Source organism: Malassezia vespertilionis, chromosome 8, assembly GCF_029542925.1.
Source record: "Malassezia vespertilionis chromosome 8, complete sequence".
Lineage (NCBI taxonomy): Eukaryota > Fungi > Basidiomycota > Malasseziomycetes > Malasseziales > Malasseziaceae > Malassezia > Malassezia vespertilionis.
In genome coordinates this window covers 137,985-158,409 of record NC_079254.1, presented here as the reverse complement: position 1 = coordinate 158,409, position 20,425 = coordinate 137,985, and the positions used below count along the sequence as shown (strand labels likewise).

General features: G+C 62.4%; 5 protein-coding genes across 5 annotated transcripts; 1 reads left to right on the top strand and 4 right to left on the bottom strand.

The window, feature by feature from the left end:
* Nucleotides 1-379: 379 nt before the first annotated feature.
* MVES1_003604 (uncharacterized protein) lies at nucleotides 380-1,001 on the bottom strand (the record flags this gene model as incomplete). The annotated part of the gene is made up of 3 exons (XM_056208418.1): nucleotides 380-447; nucleotides 531-601; nucleotides 637-1,001. 3 exons carry the CDS (start codon nucleotides 999-1,001, stop codon nucleotides 380-382), a joined length of 504 nt encoding a protein of 167 aa, XP_056064393.1.
* A 961-nt stretch (nucleotides 1,002-1,962) lies between these two features.
* MVES1_003603 (8-amino-7-oxononanoate synthase) lies at nucleotides 1,963-3,033 on the bottom strand (the record flags this gene model as incomplete). Its single annotated transcript, XM_056208417.1, has 1 exon — nucleotides 1,963-3,033. One exon carries the CDS (start codon nucleotides 3,031-3,033, stop codon nucleotides 1,963-1,965), a length of 1,071 nt encoding a protein of 356 aa, XP_056064392.1.
* A 140-nt stretch (nucleotides 3,034-3,173) lies between these two features.
* VAM6 (Vacuolar morphogenesis protein 6) lies at nucleotides 3,174-5,919 on the top strand (the record flags this gene model as incomplete). The annotated part of the gene is made up of 2 exons (XM_056208416.1): nucleotides 3,174-4,098; nucleotides 4,124-5,919. The coding sequence occupies 2 exons, from the start codon at nucleotides 3,174-3,176 to the stop codon at nucleotides 5,917-5,919; spliced, it is 2,721 nt and encodes a 906-aa protein (XP_056064391.1).
* Nucleotides 5,920-5,969: 50 nt separating this feature from the next.
* On the bottom strand, nucleotides 5,970-13,766 carry MVES1_003601 (uncharacterized protein; the record flags this gene model as incomplete). The annotated part of the gene is made up of 2 exons (XM_056208415.1): nucleotides 5,970-10,125; nucleotides 10,177-13,766. The coding sequence occupies 2 exons, from the start codon at nucleotides 13,764-13,766 to the stop codon at nucleotides 5,970-5,972; spliced, it is 7,746 nt and encodes a 2,581-aa protein (XP_056064390.1).
* Nucleotides 13,767-13,933: 167 nt separating this feature from the next.
* On the bottom strand, nucleotides 13,934-20,350 carry brr2 (RNA helicase; the record flags this gene model as incomplete). Its single annotated transcript, XM_056208414.1, has 1 exon — nucleotides 13,934-20,350. One exon carries the CDS (start codon nucleotides 20,348-20,350, stop codon nucleotides 13,934-13,936), a length of 6,417 nt encoding a protein of 2,138 aa, XP_056064389.1.
* Nucleotides 20,351-20,425: the final 75 nt, after the last annotated feature.

Sequence of the window (20,425 nt, the reverse complement as noted above, 5' to 3'; positions counted from 1 at the left end):
GTGTATAGGCGCGAAGTAGCAGAAACAAGAGGCACACGACAAAAATAGGGTAAAACGCAGGTTTAGCAACTACTCGCAACAGCATCGCACGCGCACCTGGATAATGGAATGCCGTGCGGGAGAGACACGTGGCGCAAGGCAGAAAACAAGACGGGGAATTCGGAAAGAGACTCGGCGCGAAAGGTCCATCTGGATGAGTGGGAGGGCGTACGTACCCAAAGGTGGATCGTCAATGTGCACAGCGGGGATGCGTGGCGTGTTGGGAAACAGCCGGCCTACGAGGTAGATTGTGGAGGAATCAGTGCAGCGGCACGGTGCGCTCGGAGAGAGGGTATGTAGGAAGGGGCTATACGCAACGCAGCTAGCAACAGAACCCGTGTCATGCGTCTTCCATGAGACGCTCTAGGATATGCGCCATGCGCCGCTGCATGGCAAGCGCGTCGGGATCTGTCGTAGCAAAAAAAGGCGGGACTCCGAGCTGCGGTTAGCGAAAGACGGACGTACACGCTCGAGCTCACACTGCTGTGTACGCTGCATCGCATCCCAGCGCTTGAGTGCATCCCACGCCCACTGTGCGTGAAGCGCCTGGGTCTTTGCGCCGCTATTGTAAGTTTCGTAAGTTTGTGCTACACATACGCGTGTCCATGTAGCCTCGCACCGTCCTCCCCGATCAGCTCTGTGCGCTCGTGCGCCAATGTGCGTTCAAGCGCATGCTGCTCTTCGCGCAGCTTGGCAGCGCACGTGCGAAACGCCAAATCGCTCGCCTTGGCCTTTACGATCGGCAGTGCCTCGGCAAACCGCATCGCACGCAAATCGCGAGACGGCGAGGGTGCTTTTTGGCGTGGTATTGCCGGCTCCCATGGGTTGTATACATGCTGTGTACGCTCGTCTCTCACCCATGTACGTCGCTGTGTAGACTCGGGCGGTGGTGGTGAAGGCGGAGTGTCTTGTTGTGCACGCAGCTGTGCGAGCAAGCTCCGCACGCTGCCAGGATCGTCCATGCGTCCAATCGCTAAATGCGCGGAAAGTAGCCATTTCCCAACTTTTTTTTTGCGTCGCCTCCACAACGACGCCGCGATGCTGCCGAAAGAAAGCGCGAGGCAGGAACGCCCACCAAAGCGGCGGCGCACCGCATCTCGCAGCTACCAGCGATACCGCGCCAAGCTCACCGACGTACTGCATGTACCTGGCGCAACAGGCGTCTTTATGTCGTGTGCGCGCGGTAAGGAGCGCAAAGCGGCACACGAGCTGCAGGAAGTCATGGAAGAAGTGCGTACGCCGCTCACTGACTCCAGCGTGCTCTGGCCAAGTACGGCAACGCACGGCCCACAACAATGCTAGACGATATGGATGCACTGCGCAACGGCGCTCCACCCTCCGCACCCGCACCCGCACCCGCGCCCACCGACATCGAGGCGCAAATCCATGGCGAGCTTGCGAGTCTCCGCACGCCCCACTCTGCACACACCCGCACGCTTGATACCGATACAGAGTGCCTGTGTTTTTTGCAGTGTGCACCACCCCTTGATAGCGGCGCGCTCGTGACCTCGTTCCTGGAAGAAGTGGCGCGTACGGGCGTCGCTCGAAGTCGGTACGTCGCCTGCCTGCTGACCCCAGCTTTATCCAGCGCCTCGCGCCTGTCCAAGTTTTGTGCCGCGCTGAGACCGATTGTATTCGTAGCGCTGCTTCCGCTCTGCTTCCGCGCTTCTTTGGTGCCGACAAGAAAACTTACAGGATCGAGCCGCGCATCCGATCGCATACCGCTCTTTCGCGCGATACGCTCATTCCGCTCGTGGCCTCCTGCATCCCTCCGGACCACCGTGTGGATTTGGCGAATGCGGAGCTGGTGATCCTTGTCGAGATTCTGAAAAACGTATGTGGTATCGGGATCGCTACAGGCTATACAAAGCTTGGCAAGTACAATGTACAGACCCTCGCGCGGCCGGCGACAGAGACGCGCATTTAAAGTGCAGCATGCGGGCTGTGCGCGCGCAATGCTTCCGCCAAGCGTTTGATTTCCTCGGGCGTGTTGTGTGTGTGCACACAAATGCGCACGCGGTCTGTACCTTTTGGCACGGTTGGGTATGTCACGGCACGCACAAGGAAGCCCATGCCTTGCAGTGTCCGCGCGAGTGATTTGGCCGTGGGCGTGTGCACAGGCAGGATGGGCGCAGGACACAGTGTGCTGTGGTGCGGCGCGCCCAGTGCAGACCGCAGCTGCCGCGTGAGGGCGTGGAGCTGCGCGGCGCGCTCGTCGCCCTCTTCGTCGAGCATATCGAGCGCGACTTGGATCGTGTACAACGCTACGGGCGGCATCGCGGTCGAGAAAATTAGCGGGCGTGCGTAGTTGAGCAAGTAGGACTTGAGAAGCGGCGTGCAGAGCACAGCAGCACCGGCACACCCCAGTGCTTTGCCGAAGGTGACGAGGCGCACATCGACCGCCTTCACCAGCCCGAGACGCTCGACAAGCCCCGCGCCCTTTGCGCCGTACACACCCACAGCGTGCGCCTCGTCCACAATCACGCAGCGGCGCTCCTGCGGCATATGCTTGTGCACGACGGCGAGGAGTGCTGCGAGTGCGCATACAGTGCCGTCCATACTGTAGACAGACTCCACCGCGAGAAACACATTTCCATCGCTGGCGAGCGACGAAAGGACGCGATCCAGATCCGCGGGGTTGTTGTGCTGGAATGCAATGCATGCTTTCGCGCGCGACGCCCGCATCCCGTCGTGCACACTCGCATGGACGAGCGCGTCGTAGACAATCGTATCGCCTCGCTGCGGCAGCGCGCTAAACATGGACACATTCGCGTCGAATCCGCTATTGAAAAGCAGTGCTTCCTGCGCGCAAAAGTGCCACGCAATCCGGCTTTCCAGCGCCGTGTACTGCAAAGAGTCGCCGTCCAACAAGCGGCTTCCGCCGCTGCCCAAAGCACACGAGGCGCGGAGGCAGTCGCGCAAGCGCGCCATGCCGCGCTCGGACCGCGCGAGCGACAGATAGTCATTCGACGAAAAGTCAATGCACTGCTGCATACGCGCCTTTGCCGCGTCGTCCAGCAGCACACGTCGCGTCCCTCGCGCATCGCGCTTGGCCAGCGCCGCCTGCAGCTGGTCGTGGAGCATCAAGATACATCACGTGTATAAAAAGCGCACCAGCGCGGCTCCTTGCCAGCATGCAGCGTGTGTTTGCGGCCCAGGCGGCGCCGGTGCCGCTGGCAGACGGCGTGTCGGCGCTGGGGTGCAGCGAAGAGGAGGTATACATTGGCACCTCGAGCGGTGCCTTGCACCGCTACGCTCTGGAGCCCCTAGCGCCGTCCTCGTCTACAACGCCCGTGCGCCGTTCGATCGACCAGATTACGCGAGTGCCCGGCACGCCCTACCTTGCGCTGCTCTCGTCCTCGTGTGTAGCGCTGACAGAAGCGCCGTACGAGAAATCGCAGCGTCTTTTTCAGACCCGCGGCGCGCGCTGCTTTGCGGCCGCGACGTGGCACGAGTCGCGTGGCAAGATCCGGAGCGACGTTGCGGTTGGACTGCGTGGCATGGACGAGATTGTGCGTGAGAAGCAAGGCGTGGTGCGGCAAGCGACTGGGGCTGCAGATGGGGTGCAGGTATCGATGCTTGCCGTCGCGTGTGCGCGGCACTTGGCCGTGTACCGCTGGGTCGACGGCGTGTTTTGGGACCGGAAAGAGGTAACCTTGCCGCACGCGCCGCACGCGCTGGCTATCCTCGCAGGCGCCGGCGTGTTTATTGGGTGCAGTTCTACCGAGTATCTGCGGCTCGACGTCCCGCTCGCGTCGCATTCCATGGCCGCCGATGTCGTGCACCGCAGCGAGGAAACGGGCCGAACGGCGCTTGCGGCAGGCGACTGGATCGACGAGCATGCGTGGCCTTTGTACAGTATGGCCATTCCCGAGCACGAAGGCGTCGAGTCGAGTGCCGGGCTTGCCGCATGGCTCACACGCACGCCCAAGCCCGTGCTCCTTGCCCTCTCCGACACAATCCTGTTGGGACTGGAGCACGGCGCTGTGCTGACCGATGCGAGCGGGCGGATTCGCAAGTCGCCGCGGCTGGTGTGGGACACGCCGCCCAAGTGTATCGGTGCGTTTGTGAAAGCTGACCATAGTCGACGCTGCGCCGTACCTCTTACTGCTTCCGAGTATGGGCACGGAAATACGTGTGTATACGCGCGATACGCTGCGGCTTGTGCAGACGCTCGTGCTCGAACATGTGCTGATGCTTGCTGCCGCGCCGGGGCCGACTGTATACATGGTGGAAAGCAGTAGGCCGCGGACGTACACGCTCGACTCGCTCCGCGTCATGCCGTGGTCTGACCAGCTCGCGGAGTTGGAGAAGAACGGCGAGTATGAAGAGGCGCTAGCGCTGCTGCATACACTCGATACGAAGCGCCTTGCGGATCTTGCACAGCGCAAGGCGCGGCTGCAGACGCTGCTCGGCGTCGTGCGATTCCAGCAGGGCGCGTACGAAGAGGCGATGGATCTGTTTATGGAGAATGACGCAAGTCCCGCCCAGGTCCTTGCCTTGTTTCCTGCGCATATCGCAGGGGAATACACGCGCCATCCGTCGACCTGGCCGTCGTTTTTCGGCGTGCCGGAAGCGCCGCAGGGCACGGCACAAGATGCTCCGCCCGCAGCGCTGCAGGCACTTGCGCGCTTTCTCACGGACCGACGCAGAGTGTTGCGCGCAGAGGGAGCGTGCAGCAAGGGGGGCATGGACGCGAAGAATGCAGCACACGATGCATTCGCGTCTGCTTCCGCCACCACAAACGATACCCGACTCGCCACTGCCCAAGCAGTCGACACGGCGCTCTTCAAAACGTTTTTGTATACCAAGCCCGCGCTTGTTGGCCCGTTAGCGCGCGTCGAGAACTGGTGTGTGGTGTCCCAAGTAGAGACTTTGCTCAAAGACCATGGCATGTACGACGCACTTGTCTCGCTCTACCACGGAAAAGAAATGCACCGCGAAGCACTTGCATTGCTGCGCGCCCGGAGTGCTGTAGACGGTGTACAGCCCACCGTACGCTACCTGCAAGCGCTTGGGGCGCAGCATGCCGACTTGATTCTCGAGCATTCGCGCCACGTCCTGGACCAGGACAGCGCCCAAGGCCTCGACATTTTCACTGCAGACGCGGGTCAAGTCGGCACACTTGCACGGATCGACGTGCTCGAGCATCTGGCCGCGTACCGTGCTGATGTAGGCATTGCGTACGCACAGCATCTCCTTGCACTGGACGATCAGGACCCAGCCGTGCACAACCGGCTCGCACATTTGCTTCTTGCGCAGCGGCGCGACGCACAGCTCCTCGACTTGGTACGCAGCTCGTCACAGTACGATGCACAGCCACTCTTGGACGCACTGCCTCCTCCTCCAGCGCTTGCACATGTACGTGCACAGCTCTTGGGACGCCTCGGGCGGCGTCGCGAAGCGCTGCGCCTGTACTTGGACATGCACGAGGTTGCTATGGCCGAGTCGTACTGCGCCGAGCACACGGATCCCGATCTATGGCAAGCTTTGCTCCATTTCCAAGCGCAGCATGCGCCCCTCGACGCACTGCTTGCACTCTTGACTCGGCGCGCGGCCGAGATGGATTTGGTCGAAGCACTCCCGCTGTTTCCCGCCCATGTCCCTGTGCAGCACGTCGCGCCCTACTTGTACAAGGCGCTGCGCGCTGGATCGACCCGGCGTGCATCCGCTTTGATTGTAAAAGGCCTCGCCACAGCACGCGACGCTGCTCTGCACCGCAGCGTCCGGCAGCTGCAGCAGCGCCGCGTCTTGGTGACTGCTTCGCGGACGTGCCCGGCGTGCCAGCGAAGGCTCGGGAATGCCGTACTGTCGGTCGTGCCAGCGACAGGCATGACGTTCCACTACTACTGTGCGCATCGTGTGGCGAATAAGGGATAGAGGGTGTGCGACGCTAGGCACTCTTAATTTCGTGGCTATCCTACACTAGTTCACGCCGTACTCGGCTCGACGCGCGCCTTGGTCGCAATGCTGCGCGTCTCGTCGCTGTTTTTTGCCTCGTGCACATTAATGGCCACATGCACTTCACCCTCTGCATCGCGCCGAGCTATGCGCAGGCGGAGCAAGAGCTTCACGCTCTGGTTCGCATCGAGATGCACGGGCACCATGCCCGGCCCTGCATCGCTGCGTGTGCTCGGGGAGGGAAGCGTGTAGTCAAACTGCACGTCGTCCTCCATCACCGCATGCTCGACTGCTTGCGGGGGCGTATTGTCCTGTGCGGCAATCGGCACGCCCAGTGCGCGCAGTCTGTCCTGGTACTTGGCCAGCTTGTCCACGTTGCCCTTGCGATGCGCAATCTTGAGCTTTTGGAGGAGCGTCTCCACCTCCTCTTCTTCTTCGCGGCTCAATGCACGGCGCGTCGCGGCATCGCTGGCAACCGACACGAGCACATCCAGCGGGATCGGCGATTGGCGCGCCTCGTCCATGTACAGCACAAACTTACGGCGCTTGCTCGTGGTATTCGTGAGCAGCACACTCTCCGGCATGCTTGCGTGCGGCGCGCGGCACGTACCGAAATCCAGCGTCGTGGGATCGATGCTAAAGTTGGGCACCTTGCGCGCACTTGCCTTGAGCACCAGCGCCTGGTCATTGTCGTAATCCGCCACATTCTCCACCATAAGTTTTTCGTAGAATGGCCCGCTGAGCGAGGGCGAAAAGGTAAAGTCTACGCCGCGCTTCCCGTAGCCAGGCACGATGCCGTACCGTCCGAGCCCCAGCCGGATATCGCCGCTCGCAATGCTGCCGCTCTTGCGGATATAGTAGCGCAGTGCCCATTCGCTGCGGTTCTGGACCCAGATCTTGCGCTCGCGCACGTCGCCCTTGTCCATAATGCCAAAGTTGATGTGCGGCTGCCCGAGCTCGAGCATGCTTCGGCACACGGTCGAGCGCACCATCAAATCGCGCACGGGCAGTTCGTCCACATCTTTCTCGCGCAGCGCGGCAAACTCGCGCAGGCCCTGGGCGCGGCGTGCGTCGAACTCCAAGAGGCGCAAAAAAATGCGCGAGTCCTGCTTGCGCGCGGTGCCTTGGATATGCGGGCGCGTGCTTCCATTGGGGGTGTACACCGCCACCACTTGGACTTCTGCGCGCGGCGGCACCTGGAGCATGCCGATCGGAACGAGCTGTGCGGTGTCGATGGCTTGGCGAAGCGCGCGCTTCAGGTTGATTTCTGTGCGCACCATACGCTCCTCGGCGTCCAGATTGCGCGTAAAGAAGCTCGAGAGGGACGACGGCTGCCCCTCGAGCGCGGCGATGAGCGCGTCGAGATCGAGCTGTGCGACGTCGCCGGGATTGGCCAAGAGGGAGGCGGTGCGCCACTTTCCGGTGAGCGCGGGACTCGCTCTTGGACGCGGAGAGCCGTCCAGTGGCACGGGAACGGCGTTAGCCGGCGTCTCGGGGCGCTCAAGCGTTCGTGGTATACGCGGCGAGGCAGCAGGGCCGTTCTTCATGCTCTGCAGGCGCTGCGTGCGGCGCGCCTTGGCCGAGAGCTTGCTGGCATCGCGCGGGGGGCCGCTGGCCAAGTCGAGGTAGGCAAGCGGGCGAAGGAGCGAGCGATCGCGGAAGGCGACGCTCTTGCCGTGCGTCTGCGTCGCACGCCCGCGGCTGCCGCGTTTGAGCGCGGCGGCGAGGTCGGGACGCTCGGGCGTCTTGTGTCCTTTGCTGCGCCGCGCTTCGAGCGCGCGCCGAGCCATGGTCGAGACGTCGGTGGAGATGGTCTCGAGGAAGCGCTCTTTGCGCTCAGTGCCCGAGCGGTGCTTTGCAGGCTCGGGCGTCGTTTGCTTGTGCTGCTGCGCCCTGGTGTAGAGGATGAGGTCCTCGGGGTGTGCCACGCTCATCTCCAGGCTGAGCTGCTTGTCGCACAAGTTTTCAATGGCAAAGCTGCGCACGCGCGCGGAATTGATATTCACGTCGCCAAAGTCGATAAAGTTGGAGCCGCTCTTGGTCAAGATGCGGTAAAAGAGCGAGTGGAAGCTGATCCGCTGCATATCGACGTTGCGCGCACGCACGTCAAAGATTTGGTCATTGTGCCGGTTGAGCAGATTCATGACGGTGATTTGTTTTTGGTAGGCATTGTTCACGCGCCGCGGAAAAAAGTCGATCTTGAGCTCGACGGTTTGGCGCGCAGGCACAGGGATCTCGTCCATGTACATACTGAGCACCTTGGACACGAAACGCATCAGTACGCGCGTGCTCAGCTCCGAGTGGTTCGTCACCGCAATCTGCGCTGTTTTTCGCGCGCCCACGTCCGCAAGGCCAAAGTCGACAATCTTAGGCTCGACGCTGATGAAGGGCGTGCATGTCCGGGCATGGCACCACACGGTGCGCCGCTGCCGGCCGCCTTGTGCGCGCGCACTGTCCTGCGACCTCGCATAGTCGAGGAAAAGGCAAAAGTTTGCGTTTTGCAGGCGCCCTGCACTGTACGTCTCGTCGACGTCGCGCCGCGGCGGGCGGTAGGAAACAACGACACGGTACAGCGCGCCAGGACGCAGGACGAGCTCCTCGACTTGGTTGTGCTGCGAGTCGCCCACGCCGCGGAGCATCGCGACAGGATCGTGCACGCGGCGGCTCCGCGCAGCGGGGCCGCTCGGCGCCAAAGCACTGACGGAATAGGAGGCAAAGCGCGCAGGCTCCCTGTCGCCGTACTCTACGCTCGCAGACATGCTCGGCACGGGCGCAATGCTCGGCGCGCCGCTCAGCTCCGAGTCGTGGGCCGTGCTCGGCGCTGCACAGGGCGACGGCGCGCGCGATCCAGCCTGGGACGCAACCGACGATCCGTCCTGCGATGCGCGGCGCGCGCCGCCGAACGTAAACGGCGACGGCGACGGCGGCGGCGAGCGGCGCCATGTGCTATTCGACGAGCCTCCGAGCGGGACGTCGTCTTCGATTTCCTCGTCGGTGTCGCGCGCATGCGCGAGCTCGGCGAGCTGGAACGTGGCCTCGACGTGCTTTTCTGCCTGGAATGCCACGTCGAGGAGCGCGTCCGAGGTATTCTTCAAAATCAACAGCTGCCGCGTCCACTGGCCGCCGCAGCAGTCGCCGAAATCCATCGGGGTCTCGCTCAGCACCGCCAGCGCCTCGTCCTGCGCCGCGCCGAGGATGTTGGCACGGAGAAGGAGACGCGCAGAGAGAGTGTGGGCGTGCATGTTCACCAGCGTGATCTGCTGCTCAAAGTTGATGCACGACGCGTGCGGCTCGAACTGGATCGTATACTGGGCGTGCGCATACGGCGCAAGCTCGACAGGCGCCACATCCGTGGACGCCAGGGGCGGCGTGAGGAGCGGCACAAGGGCATGCGCCTGCGTGCGGATCGTGACGGGCTCCTCGCCAGAGTCCTGCTCGTCCTGGCGCACAAACTGCGTGAAGCAGGCAATCTCGCTGCCGTTCACGACGTCGATGGTGCGTGTGATGCACTCGCCGACGACCACGTCGCCGAGGTCGAACGAAAGCAGCCGCTCGCGGCCGTCGGGCGAGGCCGCGGGCGCATTCTCAGCGCGCTCGCCAGCCACCTGCATGGTGTACTCGGGCGTGCTCGCACTGATATGCACACGCAGCTGCGCGCGCGCGCCGCCGACCACCACCTCGATCCCGACGTCGGTCGTGTGCATGTGCGGGCCGAGCGCCGCACTGCCTTTGCCAAATACGTCGCGCACATACACCATGACAAAAAGCGCCGCGGCCTCTTCTGCGCCGAGCGTGAGTGTGCTCACGGGCTCCAAATTCGCGGCCATGTGCCGCAGGCGGCGCTGGTGGTGCGGCGCTAGTCCGCCGCGGCGCGCCCACGCCACTGTATTGCTCGCCACCTCCTCCTCCCAGTCCTGCAGGCCGCCGTTCGCATTCACACGCAAACGCGCCCACTGCACGCCATGCACACCTTCGAGCGAAAGCGAGATCGGTTCTTTGTGCGTGTTCCGCAAAGGCACACGCAGAATCGACGGGGACATGTTGTCATACACTTGGCAAAACTCAAGCTCCCCGCCATGGGGAAACTCAATCGCACCATGCGACCACGGCACACGCGCTCCAACGCTCATTCGCACTGGCGCTGCACGCACATGCTCGCCGTGCGACAGATGGGCGCGGCGGCGGCTAGCAAGAGATCGGGACATCGGGACTGTGCGCGTGATCTATATATAGTACTGGCTAGCATCGGTCTTGTAGGCCGTCGCGGAGAGGCGCGGTTGGTGGCGCGTGGTGCTCTCGGGGGGTTTGTACATGGTGGCGTTGCTCTCGACGCGCGGTAGTGCACGTAGATCATTGAGCTCGCGTAGAATGGATGTATCGCGGCGTGCCTGCAGCGCCGGCGCGGACGGCGCAGTGTGCAGCGCGGCTTTTGTAGTGCTTTGTGCAACGCGCGGCTCTGCCGCCGCTGTGTACTGCGACAGGCGCGACTGCACGCTGTGGCTCGGCGGCGCACGGCTTTTATCGGCGTTGCCGTGCGCGAGACGCTCGTGCACAGAGGCAAAGGCGGTGCTCGAGCGTCGGTGCACGTCCGTGGGCGCGCGCAGCGACGGCTGTGGGGGCGCTGCTAGCGAGGCGCGCAGCGCAGCGACGCTGCCGCTGGGTACAAGGGGCGGAGGCGGCGTCGCGGGCAGCGTGCGCCGGTCGGGGTATGCAGGCAGCGCGAAATTGCGCTCGGGCGGTGTGGGAAGTGGGTGCGTCTTGCTGCCAATGTCGGGCAGAGGACGGGGCGAGCGTTCGGGCGAGGGGATGGGCAGCGCGCGGTGTGGCTTGGGAGGACTTGCGGGGTGGAGCCATGCACGCTGGGGCTTGGGCGACGCGCGTTTCATTACAGGCAAGGGTCCCATGTAGACGCCAAGCGTGTTGGGCGATGGCGACGGATTGGGCGAGAGAGATGTGTGGCTTGGGGATGTGTGGCTTGGGGATGTGTGGCTCGAGGATGCACGGCTCGAAGATGCACGGCTCGAAGATGCACCGTTCGAGGATACGCGATTCGAGGATGCACGGCTCGAGGATACGCGATTCGAAAATGCTCCGCTCAAAGGTGCACCGCCCGCACCGCCCGCGCTGCCAGCCTGGGCTTGGGCTTGGATGGCATGGCGCGCACGCCGCACTTGGCCCGCCTCGCCCGTGCCTCTCGGCTCGTTTTTCTTCTGCACGGGCTGCACGCTAGGATACCGCACTTGTGCCAACGCATCGCGGTCCTTGTCGCGGTCCTCGCCGCCCTCGCCGCCGAGCATCGGCACACACGCCTCGCCCTCCTTGCCTTCGCCCTCAACAAGCGCGGCTAGCCGTGTAATCATCCGCGCCTGGCTCTGCAAGCGCGCCTGCCATGCATCGACGCTGTGGTTCAGCGTAGCGATAATCGTCTCCTGCGCCGAGATTTTGTCCAAGAGCGCCTCGTGGCTAGCCGGCTCTGGCGTTGTGGTATCCGAGCGCCCCCGCAGCGGAACGCGCGGGGGCGTTACGCCATTCCGCGCATGCATCGGCGAGGCTGCGGGCCGCTCCGGCAGCGATGTCAGGTCGCGCGTCGCTTTCTCCTCGGCCAACGCACGCTCGAGCGCGGCGATCCGCGCCTGCAAATGCACCGCATCCATCTCGGGCGTGTCGCCAGGCTTGTGTGTCACCAAATCGCGGAATTCGCGGTGTGCCTCGTCCGTTGCGTGCGATTCGCGCACATGGCGGAGCTCTTCATTCCGCACGCGCAGCGTACTGCGCACATCGGCAAGGTCGGCATGCGCCGCGTCCAACGCAAGGTGCGCCGTATCGAGCTCGGTGCGCAGCGCATCAATCTCTGCCTGCGCCTCCTCGCCGCGCTCTGCATCCATCGCCGCACTGGCATTGTTCCACTGCGCATGGAGGAGCTCGATGGAGCTCTGCGCACGCGCAAGCTCCGCCGCATACGCCTCCGTCTCCGTGTGCGCCGCGTCGAGCTGTGTGCGCAAGTCGCGCGCCTGCACGTCCGCTGCTTCGTGTGCCTGCGCCGCACCGTCCTCGCGCAGCAGCGCGAGCTCCGCACAAGATGCGGCCAAGAGGCCATGCAGCTCGTCCATCTCGCTTCGGTACTCGTGGAGCTCGGCGCGGATCTGCTCTGCGTCTTGCTGTGCATCGTCTGCATCGACGCGCGCGGCGTGTGCATCCGCGCGCGCTTGTTCTGCACGCGTTTTCATCTCCTCGGCGTAGAAGCGCGCCTCGTCGGCATCGGTGCGCAGTGCGTCCAGCTGCCTTTCCAGCGCGCCGGCCGTCTCTCGCGCTTTTTCGAGCGCGCGGCGCGCTGACACAAGCTCGGCTTCGTGCTGCCAATCGCGCGCTGGGTACGTGGGCGGCGCGCCGACGGGCGTGCGTGGCTGTACGTCGCTGAGGCGGGGCCCGCGGCGCGGCGAGGCAAACACGTCCACCGTGTCGGAGCGTTGCGGCGTGACTGCAGCCACGTTGCGGCTCGTGAGGATGAGGCGTGTGAGATGGCCGATTTGCTGGTGCAGGGCGTGCCGCGTCGCTTGCATCTCGGCCACCTGCTGCTTGGTCGCGGCGTGCTCTTCTTGGAGGGCGTGCACCACAGGGGGCGTAAGCGGCGCGTCGAGCTGGGTGCGCAGCTGCGCGAGCTCCTGGCGGTACTGCTCCAAGAGCGCTTTGTCGTCCATGATCGTCTGCTTGCGCGCTTTCGTCACGACCAGCTTGCAGCGGCGCCCAAATTTCAACGTGGAGAGCGACTCGTGCGCGGCGGCAGCGTCGGTGGCAATCGTGCAAATCACAGCGACGCGCGCGTCGCCGCTGAGCGACGTCTGCAAGAGGCGCGTGAGTTTCGAGTCGCGGTAGGGGATATGGGCGTCTGCGCCGGGCTCGGTGAGTCGCGCAATGACCGTGCCGAGCGTAAGGAGCGACTTGTTGATGTATGCGCCTTCTTTGCGCCGCGCCGCATCGCTCGCTGCACGCTCACTGCCGGCAAGGTCGATGAGGTTCAGCTGGCTGAGGCGCACGGCGCTCTGGTCGCCCTGCTGCCTGCTTTCAATGGTGATCTGGAAGACCGAGTGGCTGCGGCTACTGTGCGTGTTCCAGTCGGTCTCGCCGACGTGGCGCGCCGCCTGGCCGCGCTCGAGCAGCGCAAGCACTTCCGCGGGCCTCGTCACAATCTCTTCCTGCATCCCGGTAAGCATCACGCGCCCTTTTTCCTCCACGATGCGGGGCATCGATGCGGGCGCGCGCGTAATGGCACGCCGCGAGGGCGTGCTGGGCGCGACCGGCGCGAGGAGGTCCTTGAGCGTCTCGTTGTAGATTTCCAGGTACGAGATGCGCAGGAGGAACTCGCGGTCGGGCGCGTCGCGGATCATGGCAAAGACGTCGTGCACCGCGCGTGAAATCACGCCTTCGTCGTGCTCCACGCCGCTCATGGTGTATGTCTTGCCGGATCCCGTTTGTCCGTACGCAAATACCGTCCCGTTGTACCCTTCCATGGCCGACCGTACGACGGGAAGCACGCTCTGTGTATACAGCGCATCCGTGCTCTCTGTCCCAAGCACGAGGTTGTCGTAGCAGAAATCATATAGCTTGCCGTGCTCTTCCTCTTCCATCGCCGTCGTCGTCGTGCTCGCCGCGCGGCGCGCAAGCGCGGGGTGTTGTTCTGTAGGCACGATGCAGTGCGCGGCTTTGTCCACGCTCCAGATCGGCGCACCGCCGTCCTCGTCTGTCGGGCGCATACGCACACACACAACCACATTCTCCCGCACGCCGGGCGTGCACTGCGCACTCCCTTCCGCACGGCTTGGCGGCATCGCGATGAAATGAGGAGCAGGGTGTGTTGACGCTCACGCACCTCCACATTGTGTTGTTGTTGAACTTCTACCGCGTGGCGAACACGCACCTCCACCGGCCGCTCGCTGCCATCGCGGCAGGGTGTCGTGCGGGAGAAAATGTGGTTCGTGTTCTACGTCGTGCTTGTCTACGCATCCGGCATCTCCTCTTCCGAGTCCGCGTCCTCTTCGCCTTGTGCGACATGCAGCGGCGCAAGGTCCAGCTCACGGTCCGCGCCCACATAACTATCGCACATCAGGTACAGTTTCAAGCGGTCGTGCGTGCCTGCCGGGAGCTGGAACTCGAGGCGTACACGGAGCGAGCGCGAAAGCGTCACGCGCTTAATACTCAGCAAGCTGCGCGAGCCGGGATCCCCGAGAATAAGCCACCATGCAACGAGTTTCTTCGATGGGAAGAATGGCGCAATCGCCGTATTGTCCGGCTCTTCTTCCTCGTCCGCCTCGCGCTCAAGGGTCGCGTGCAGCACAATCGGCGTGGCGCTGTCGAGCTGCTGTGCATTCTCGACTTCAAAATGCACCTCGATGTACGGAAACTCGTTGGTAAGACGCGCCACGTCTGCGAGCTGGCGCTTGTCCAGCTGCAACAGCTCCTCGCGCTCTTTTTCGCGCATATCGGGGAGCGCATCGCCGAGGGCAAACACGTCGTCGATTTGACGCGCGTGGCAGCGCTCGACTGTCGCCTTGGTAAAGTGCGGGACTTGGTACAGTGGCGAGTCGCGATCCCAAACGGCCTGCACACACATATGACTGAGCTCCATGGCGATGATGGCATTCAGCATCGCGCCAGAACTCATCACATCGACACATGCGTTGAGAAGCGTGAGCACTCTGTCCAGCACCTCTCTTTGGTCCTGCGCAAGATCCGCCGGGAGCGTGAGGCGGGAAAAGTGGGCCTGCAAGAGGATAAACACCTTGTGGTGCGGACTCTCTACCTGGAGACGCTCCAGCTTCAGCGGAAGGCGGTCGTACAAGCGGCGCAAAAGCACGTCTTCGTGGTGCCGGATCGGGATGTCGTCAAACTCAGCCGCGGAGCTCACGATTTCCAGCATGCCGCGCAGTTTCGTGGCGGGGGAGAGAGAAAGGTGCAAGACATCGATGGTCGCGTAGCTCACGTTGTAGAAACTCGCAATCATGCCGAGATTTAGCGGACTCACATCCACATCGTCCTCCATCGCAATGCATTTTGTGCTCTCGAGCTCGCCGAGTGTCGTTTCGACAAGCTCGGAAAGGTAGTCGCCAATGTGCTCCATATCCCGTCCTTGGGCACCGTACGCCTGCGGATTCTTTTGCAGGCGGCGGTACATGAATGTCCATGTAAGCATATCCACCGCGCCTTGCTTGTCTTCCACAGTGCGCGCGACAATCTCGGCGTTTAGAAAGTCTTGGGTATACGCATGCAGGCGCGACTCGAGGGGGTAGCTCTCCGCAAGGAACTTTTTAAAGTACGCTTTGCGGTTCGCCTGGCAAAAGAGCATGCAGCGACTGCTCCCATCCTCGCCGGGCTGTGTGCACTTTCCGACCATTTGCAGCATGTCCGTGAGGGGATAGTCGACATAGCGGTGCTCTTTCCCTTCGTACGTCTGCAAAGACATGATCAGGACGAGATGTGCGGTGACGGGCAAACTCCACACCGCATCGCGGCTCGCGACTAAGACTTGGATGGCACCGGCGGAAAAGAGGCGCTCAAGCAGACGCTGGTCGCTGCGCGAGAGGCCTTGGTGGTAGTATGCAATGCCCTGGGCAACACACGCCTTCAGATCCTCGTCCTGGATGCGCTCCAGGTGCGGCGCAAGGTGCTCGGGCTCCATGTTTAGGAAGCACGTTTCCTGGTCGTGGTCCGCAAGGGCATACGCAAGAATGTCGTCCACGGTGAGCTTGGCCTGCTTGCGCGTAGGAACAAATGCAAGGACAGGCTGCGTGGGTGCATACTCCATGATCGCAAGGTACGCTGGCTTTGCCATCGCAAGCATGAGCGAGCTAAAGTGCGGGATGGTAAAGGTTTGCAAATGCACTTCCATCGGCACCGGCCGCGCGCTCGGCGCAAAGTTGAATACGTTCGCGCGCGGCACGCCGAGCCAGTCGCCGAGATCGTTGGCATCGGCAATGGACGTGCCAAGCGCCACCACACGCACCGAACGGTCCAGCTGTGCGCCCATAAAGCGCACACGCGAACACACAATTTCCAGCGTCGGCCCGACGCGCTCGTCGCCGATCAACTGCATCTCGTCGTAAATGTACAGCGCGATGGTTTGCACATTTGTGCGCTGGCGCCAGCGCCGCGAGAGCACATCCCACTGCGCGGGCGTGGCTATGACAAGATCGGCGCGCTCCAGGAGGCGCAGGTTGGTGACCACGTCGCTTGTGAGCGCAGCAATGTGCTTGTTGGGAGCAAATGCTTTCCAGTGTGCGAGGCGGGGTGCGACCATGACATTGTAGGGAACGATGCACACGGCGCGTCCTGCGCCCTGCTGCCAAAGACGCAGCAGGGCCAGCTCTGCACAGAGCGTCTTGCCCGAGCCCGTCGGCGCGCCGACAAACACGTTCTCGTCGGTGGCGTAGAGCGCATGGAACACCTGCGTTTGGATCTTGTTCAGCGTATCGAACGGGTAGAATGCCGCGGCGTCGCCCAGCGCTGCGATCGTTTGTGGCTGCAGCGCAAGGAGCGGCGTGGGTGGCGGAAACTTGTCGGGAAGAAGGAGGTTCTTGAAAGAAATGGGAAGGCGCACTTCGCTGTGGAGCCACCGCTCACTGAGCAAGGTAATGTAGTAATTGGGCGGGAGCGGCTCGGTGAGCGGCACAGTAAAGGTGACGGTATGCTCTTCCTCTGCGTAGCGCTGCAGGAGCACGAACTGGTCGTAGAACAAGATGATCTCCCCGTCGACGTCCTCGACAAAGAGCCAGAAACTCTGCGCGCCGCCGTGCACTCGCTCGTCCCACTGAAAGTCGGGGGTGATGGTGAGGTGCACCTGGAGCAGCGAAGGCGTGAGCGGCTGGAAGTAGGCCTGCAGCTCGAGGCGCGGGAATTGATGCACGAGCCGGTGCACGAGCCGGCCTGCTTTTGGAATGCCAATTAGCTCGCCAATTTCGTTGGGCTCCAAGTCGCGCATGCGGCTCCAGGGAAACTCTTTGCGCTCGAGGCGGCGGATGAGGTCGGCAGGGACGCCCTTGAACTGGCGCAAGGGCGTCATGGAGCTCCATTGGCGCTGCTCAACCATCTTGGCGAGGTCCAACGCGAGACGTGCGACCTTTGCATAGCCACGCACAATGCAAATCTCTACCAACGCACGTAGAATACGCCCGGCAGACTGCGTGACATACACCATATCCGCGGCCAAAGCATACCCGTCCAGCGCGAGCTGCGAGATCCAGGACTGGAGGAGCACATTGATCTTTGCGCTGGGCTGCTCGAGCGTCTCCTTCACCGGCACAGGCACACGCTCCAACATGCGCCCCACCTCCACCTTTTCGTCCTGGCGCACCATTTGGTGCTTGAACTCGTCCGAGAGGGAGAAGATGCGCAAGAGCTCAATCATGCCCACATGGCTTTTGAGGTGGCGGTGGAACGTGCCCATGCTTGTGTGCGTGAGGTAATAGTGCGCGGCGATGCGTGCAAGCTCGTTCGAGGTAAAGAGCCCCGTTGTGCGGTCGTACTTGAGCAAGCCTGCTTTCTCGAGGAGGACAGCGGCGCTGTGGGCAATGTCGGCGCGTTTTTGCTCGAGAAACGCGTCCTGCTGGAGATAGTCATGCGTGACGCCGTAGAGTGCAGGGGTGCGCAGCATGCGCACATACAAATAGGTGTACCCCAGCCAAGCCACCGCCTCGTCCCTGTTTCGCACCGTCCCGAGCACAATTTCCGCATTCAGATTGTCGGCGAGACGCGCGACAAACTGCGACTCGATGGGCAGCTGCTGGTTGAGGAGCGACAGGTAGTACTGCAGCTCGCTGTGGTTCGTTATAATGATGCCTTCGCCCACCGTATCGTATTGCGGACGCCCGGCACGACCGAGCATTTGGAGCATGTCTTGCGGCGACAGCTCTGTCCACCGGCTTTTTTCGGGGTTGTAGATCTGCGTACCTTTGATAATCACCGTGTGCGCGGGCAAGTTCACGCCCCAGGCCAGGGTGGCGGTGGACACGAGTACTTGGATATGCCCATCGGCAAAGAGGTCCTCGACAAGCTGCCTGTCGGCACGGTTCATGCCTGCGTGGTGAATGCCAAAGCCATAGGGCAAGACGTCTTTCAAGTTTGCATCCTTGGCATTCTCCAGCTCAGACTGCAAAATTTCACGGCTCGCGCCAGACACCGGAAGAAACTGGCCGAGGGTGTCTTCTTCCATGGCCTTGTCGCGTATATACTTGGCCGTTTTGGCCGTCTCTTTGCGCGAGTGGGTAAAGATGAGCAGCTGGTTCTTGCCCGCGTGCTCGAGCGTCTTTTCATAGGTAACTTGGTTCATCACTTGGAGGCGCTTAATGGCCTTCGACTCGGTGATGCCGATGTACTCTTGACGCAAAGGCACGGGGCGGTAGCCGCTCTCAAAGTAGAGTAATCCCCGCGCGGGATTCACGCGAAGGAAGGCGGCAACGTCGCGGTAATTCGGCAGCGTTGCGCTCAGGCCGACGAGCCGCACAGGATCGCTCAGCTGCTCCATCTTGCGGATCGTGCGTGCGACAATCGCTTCGAGCACAGGGCCGCGATCGTCGTGGAGCAAATGGATTTCGTCGATGATCAGGAGGCGTACAAGGTTTGTGTACGAAGTATCGGAGCTTTTGCGGCTGATTACGTCCCACTTTTCCGGCGTCGTTACTATCACCTGCGTCTCGGCAATCTGCGCCTTGGTCAGCTGGCTGTCGCCCGTAAGCTCATTGACAGTCATGCCAAAGGGAGCGAGCCGATCGCGGAAGTTGGCCGCTTGCTCCGCGACAAGCGCCTTCATCGGCGCAACGTACACGATCTTGAACGCGGCCAGATCGAGCGCGCCGGTGTGCTCGTCGCGGTAGTGCTGCATTTCGCGAAGAATGGTGAGCATTGCGACATTGGTCTTGCCTGCACCGGTGGGCGCACAGAGGAGCATCGGCTCGTCGCTACCAAATGCAATGGGATAGCAACGCGACTGGACAGGGTTGAGCGATGTGGCGCCGGGGAAGGCGGCTAGTGCCCACGCGGGAAGCGCGTGAATAGGGACGAGGTCCGACGAGGGAACAGTCTGCTTTTCGGGAGGAGGAATGTGAATTTCCTCGTACCCTTTTTTGCTCCGCTTGAAACTGCCGTGCGGAAGACGGACTTTGGGGTTGGAGTTCAAGTGCCCCCCTTCGCTGAACGCCATCGCCTCCAGGTCGATCGTGGCGCGTGGCTGTGCGGTGGAGCCCGGCGCAATAGTCGCGTGCGATAAGAGGCGCTGCGTGTCGCGTTTCTTGGCCTCGAGCTCATCCTCGTGCAGCGCAGGGTCCTGGCCGGCAAGCTGCTTCAAGATGTACGCCACATTCCTCTCGCGCATGGCCACTTGCACGTCCATGCGCTCGTCTTCGTTTGCGCGCGCAAGGCGCGTGCACCAAACCACCACGTCGCGGTTCGTTGTGAGGAGCTGCACGAGAGCAAAATTGTCGTAGTTAAACAGCTCCATGAGGCTGTTTTCGCAGTCGCGCATGTTTGTGTCGTCACCAAGAATGTCCAAGGCCGCATCCGCTTTCTCGTTTGCTTCGTACGCATCGGAGTAGTACTTGGCGACTTGGCGCTGCAGCCAGTATGCGTCAACGTCGTGCGGCCGGACATGGTCGTCGTCGCGCGCGGCGCTGCGCTCGCCGATAACAATGTCTTCTGGCACGTCGGTCAGCTCATTTTCCGGCGCCTGTTCGACATCCGAGTCGTCGGAGGCGTCGCGCACAACAAACGTCTCCTGTTCGCCATCGCTCGCTTCTTCCTCGCTCTCAAACAGGACAGCAACGCCCGTCTCGTCCTCGACATCGCGATCACCACTCGGCTCGCCCGTCTCCTCTTCATAATCGGTAATGCGCTTGCTCAGGTTCAAGAGCTGTGCAAAGGACTCTTCAGAGAGGGGGCCTACAACCCCTTCCACGTCCCGCTTCTTGTCCAGGTCGCGCATAGTAACGTCCTTGAGAATCTCCAAAACCGTGTCCGCAGCAGAACGCACAATCTCACTCGATTGGTCGCCGAGCGAGCCGTGCACAAGGCTCAGCACCATCTCGTACACACTCCGCGTTTCGTCCGTGCGCGGAATATACCGCAGCCCGTCAAGCTCCGCGGTCGCCTGGAGCACATCTGTGTACTGCGTATCGTGCGCACCCGCTTGTACTTTGCGCACAGAAAAAAGCTCGTCATCCTCCGCCGCCTTGCGCTTTTTCTTTTCCAAATCCGCTACGGGCTGCCGCGCGACGCGCGAGCCCATCGCCTTAGGGTCGATACGGCCGACAAGCGACTCGGCCTCGCCGGTAGGCTCATTATCGCCTTGCCTCCGTCCAGAGCTAAGCACCAGCGACGAAAGCGCTGAGTACTGGTACCCGGAGAGGTCCCGATTTCTCGGCGCCATCGTCGCACGCTACGAACCGAGCACGCCGCGTTGGTGATGCGTCACGTGTTCCCGCAGCAAATTTTCTTCACCCGG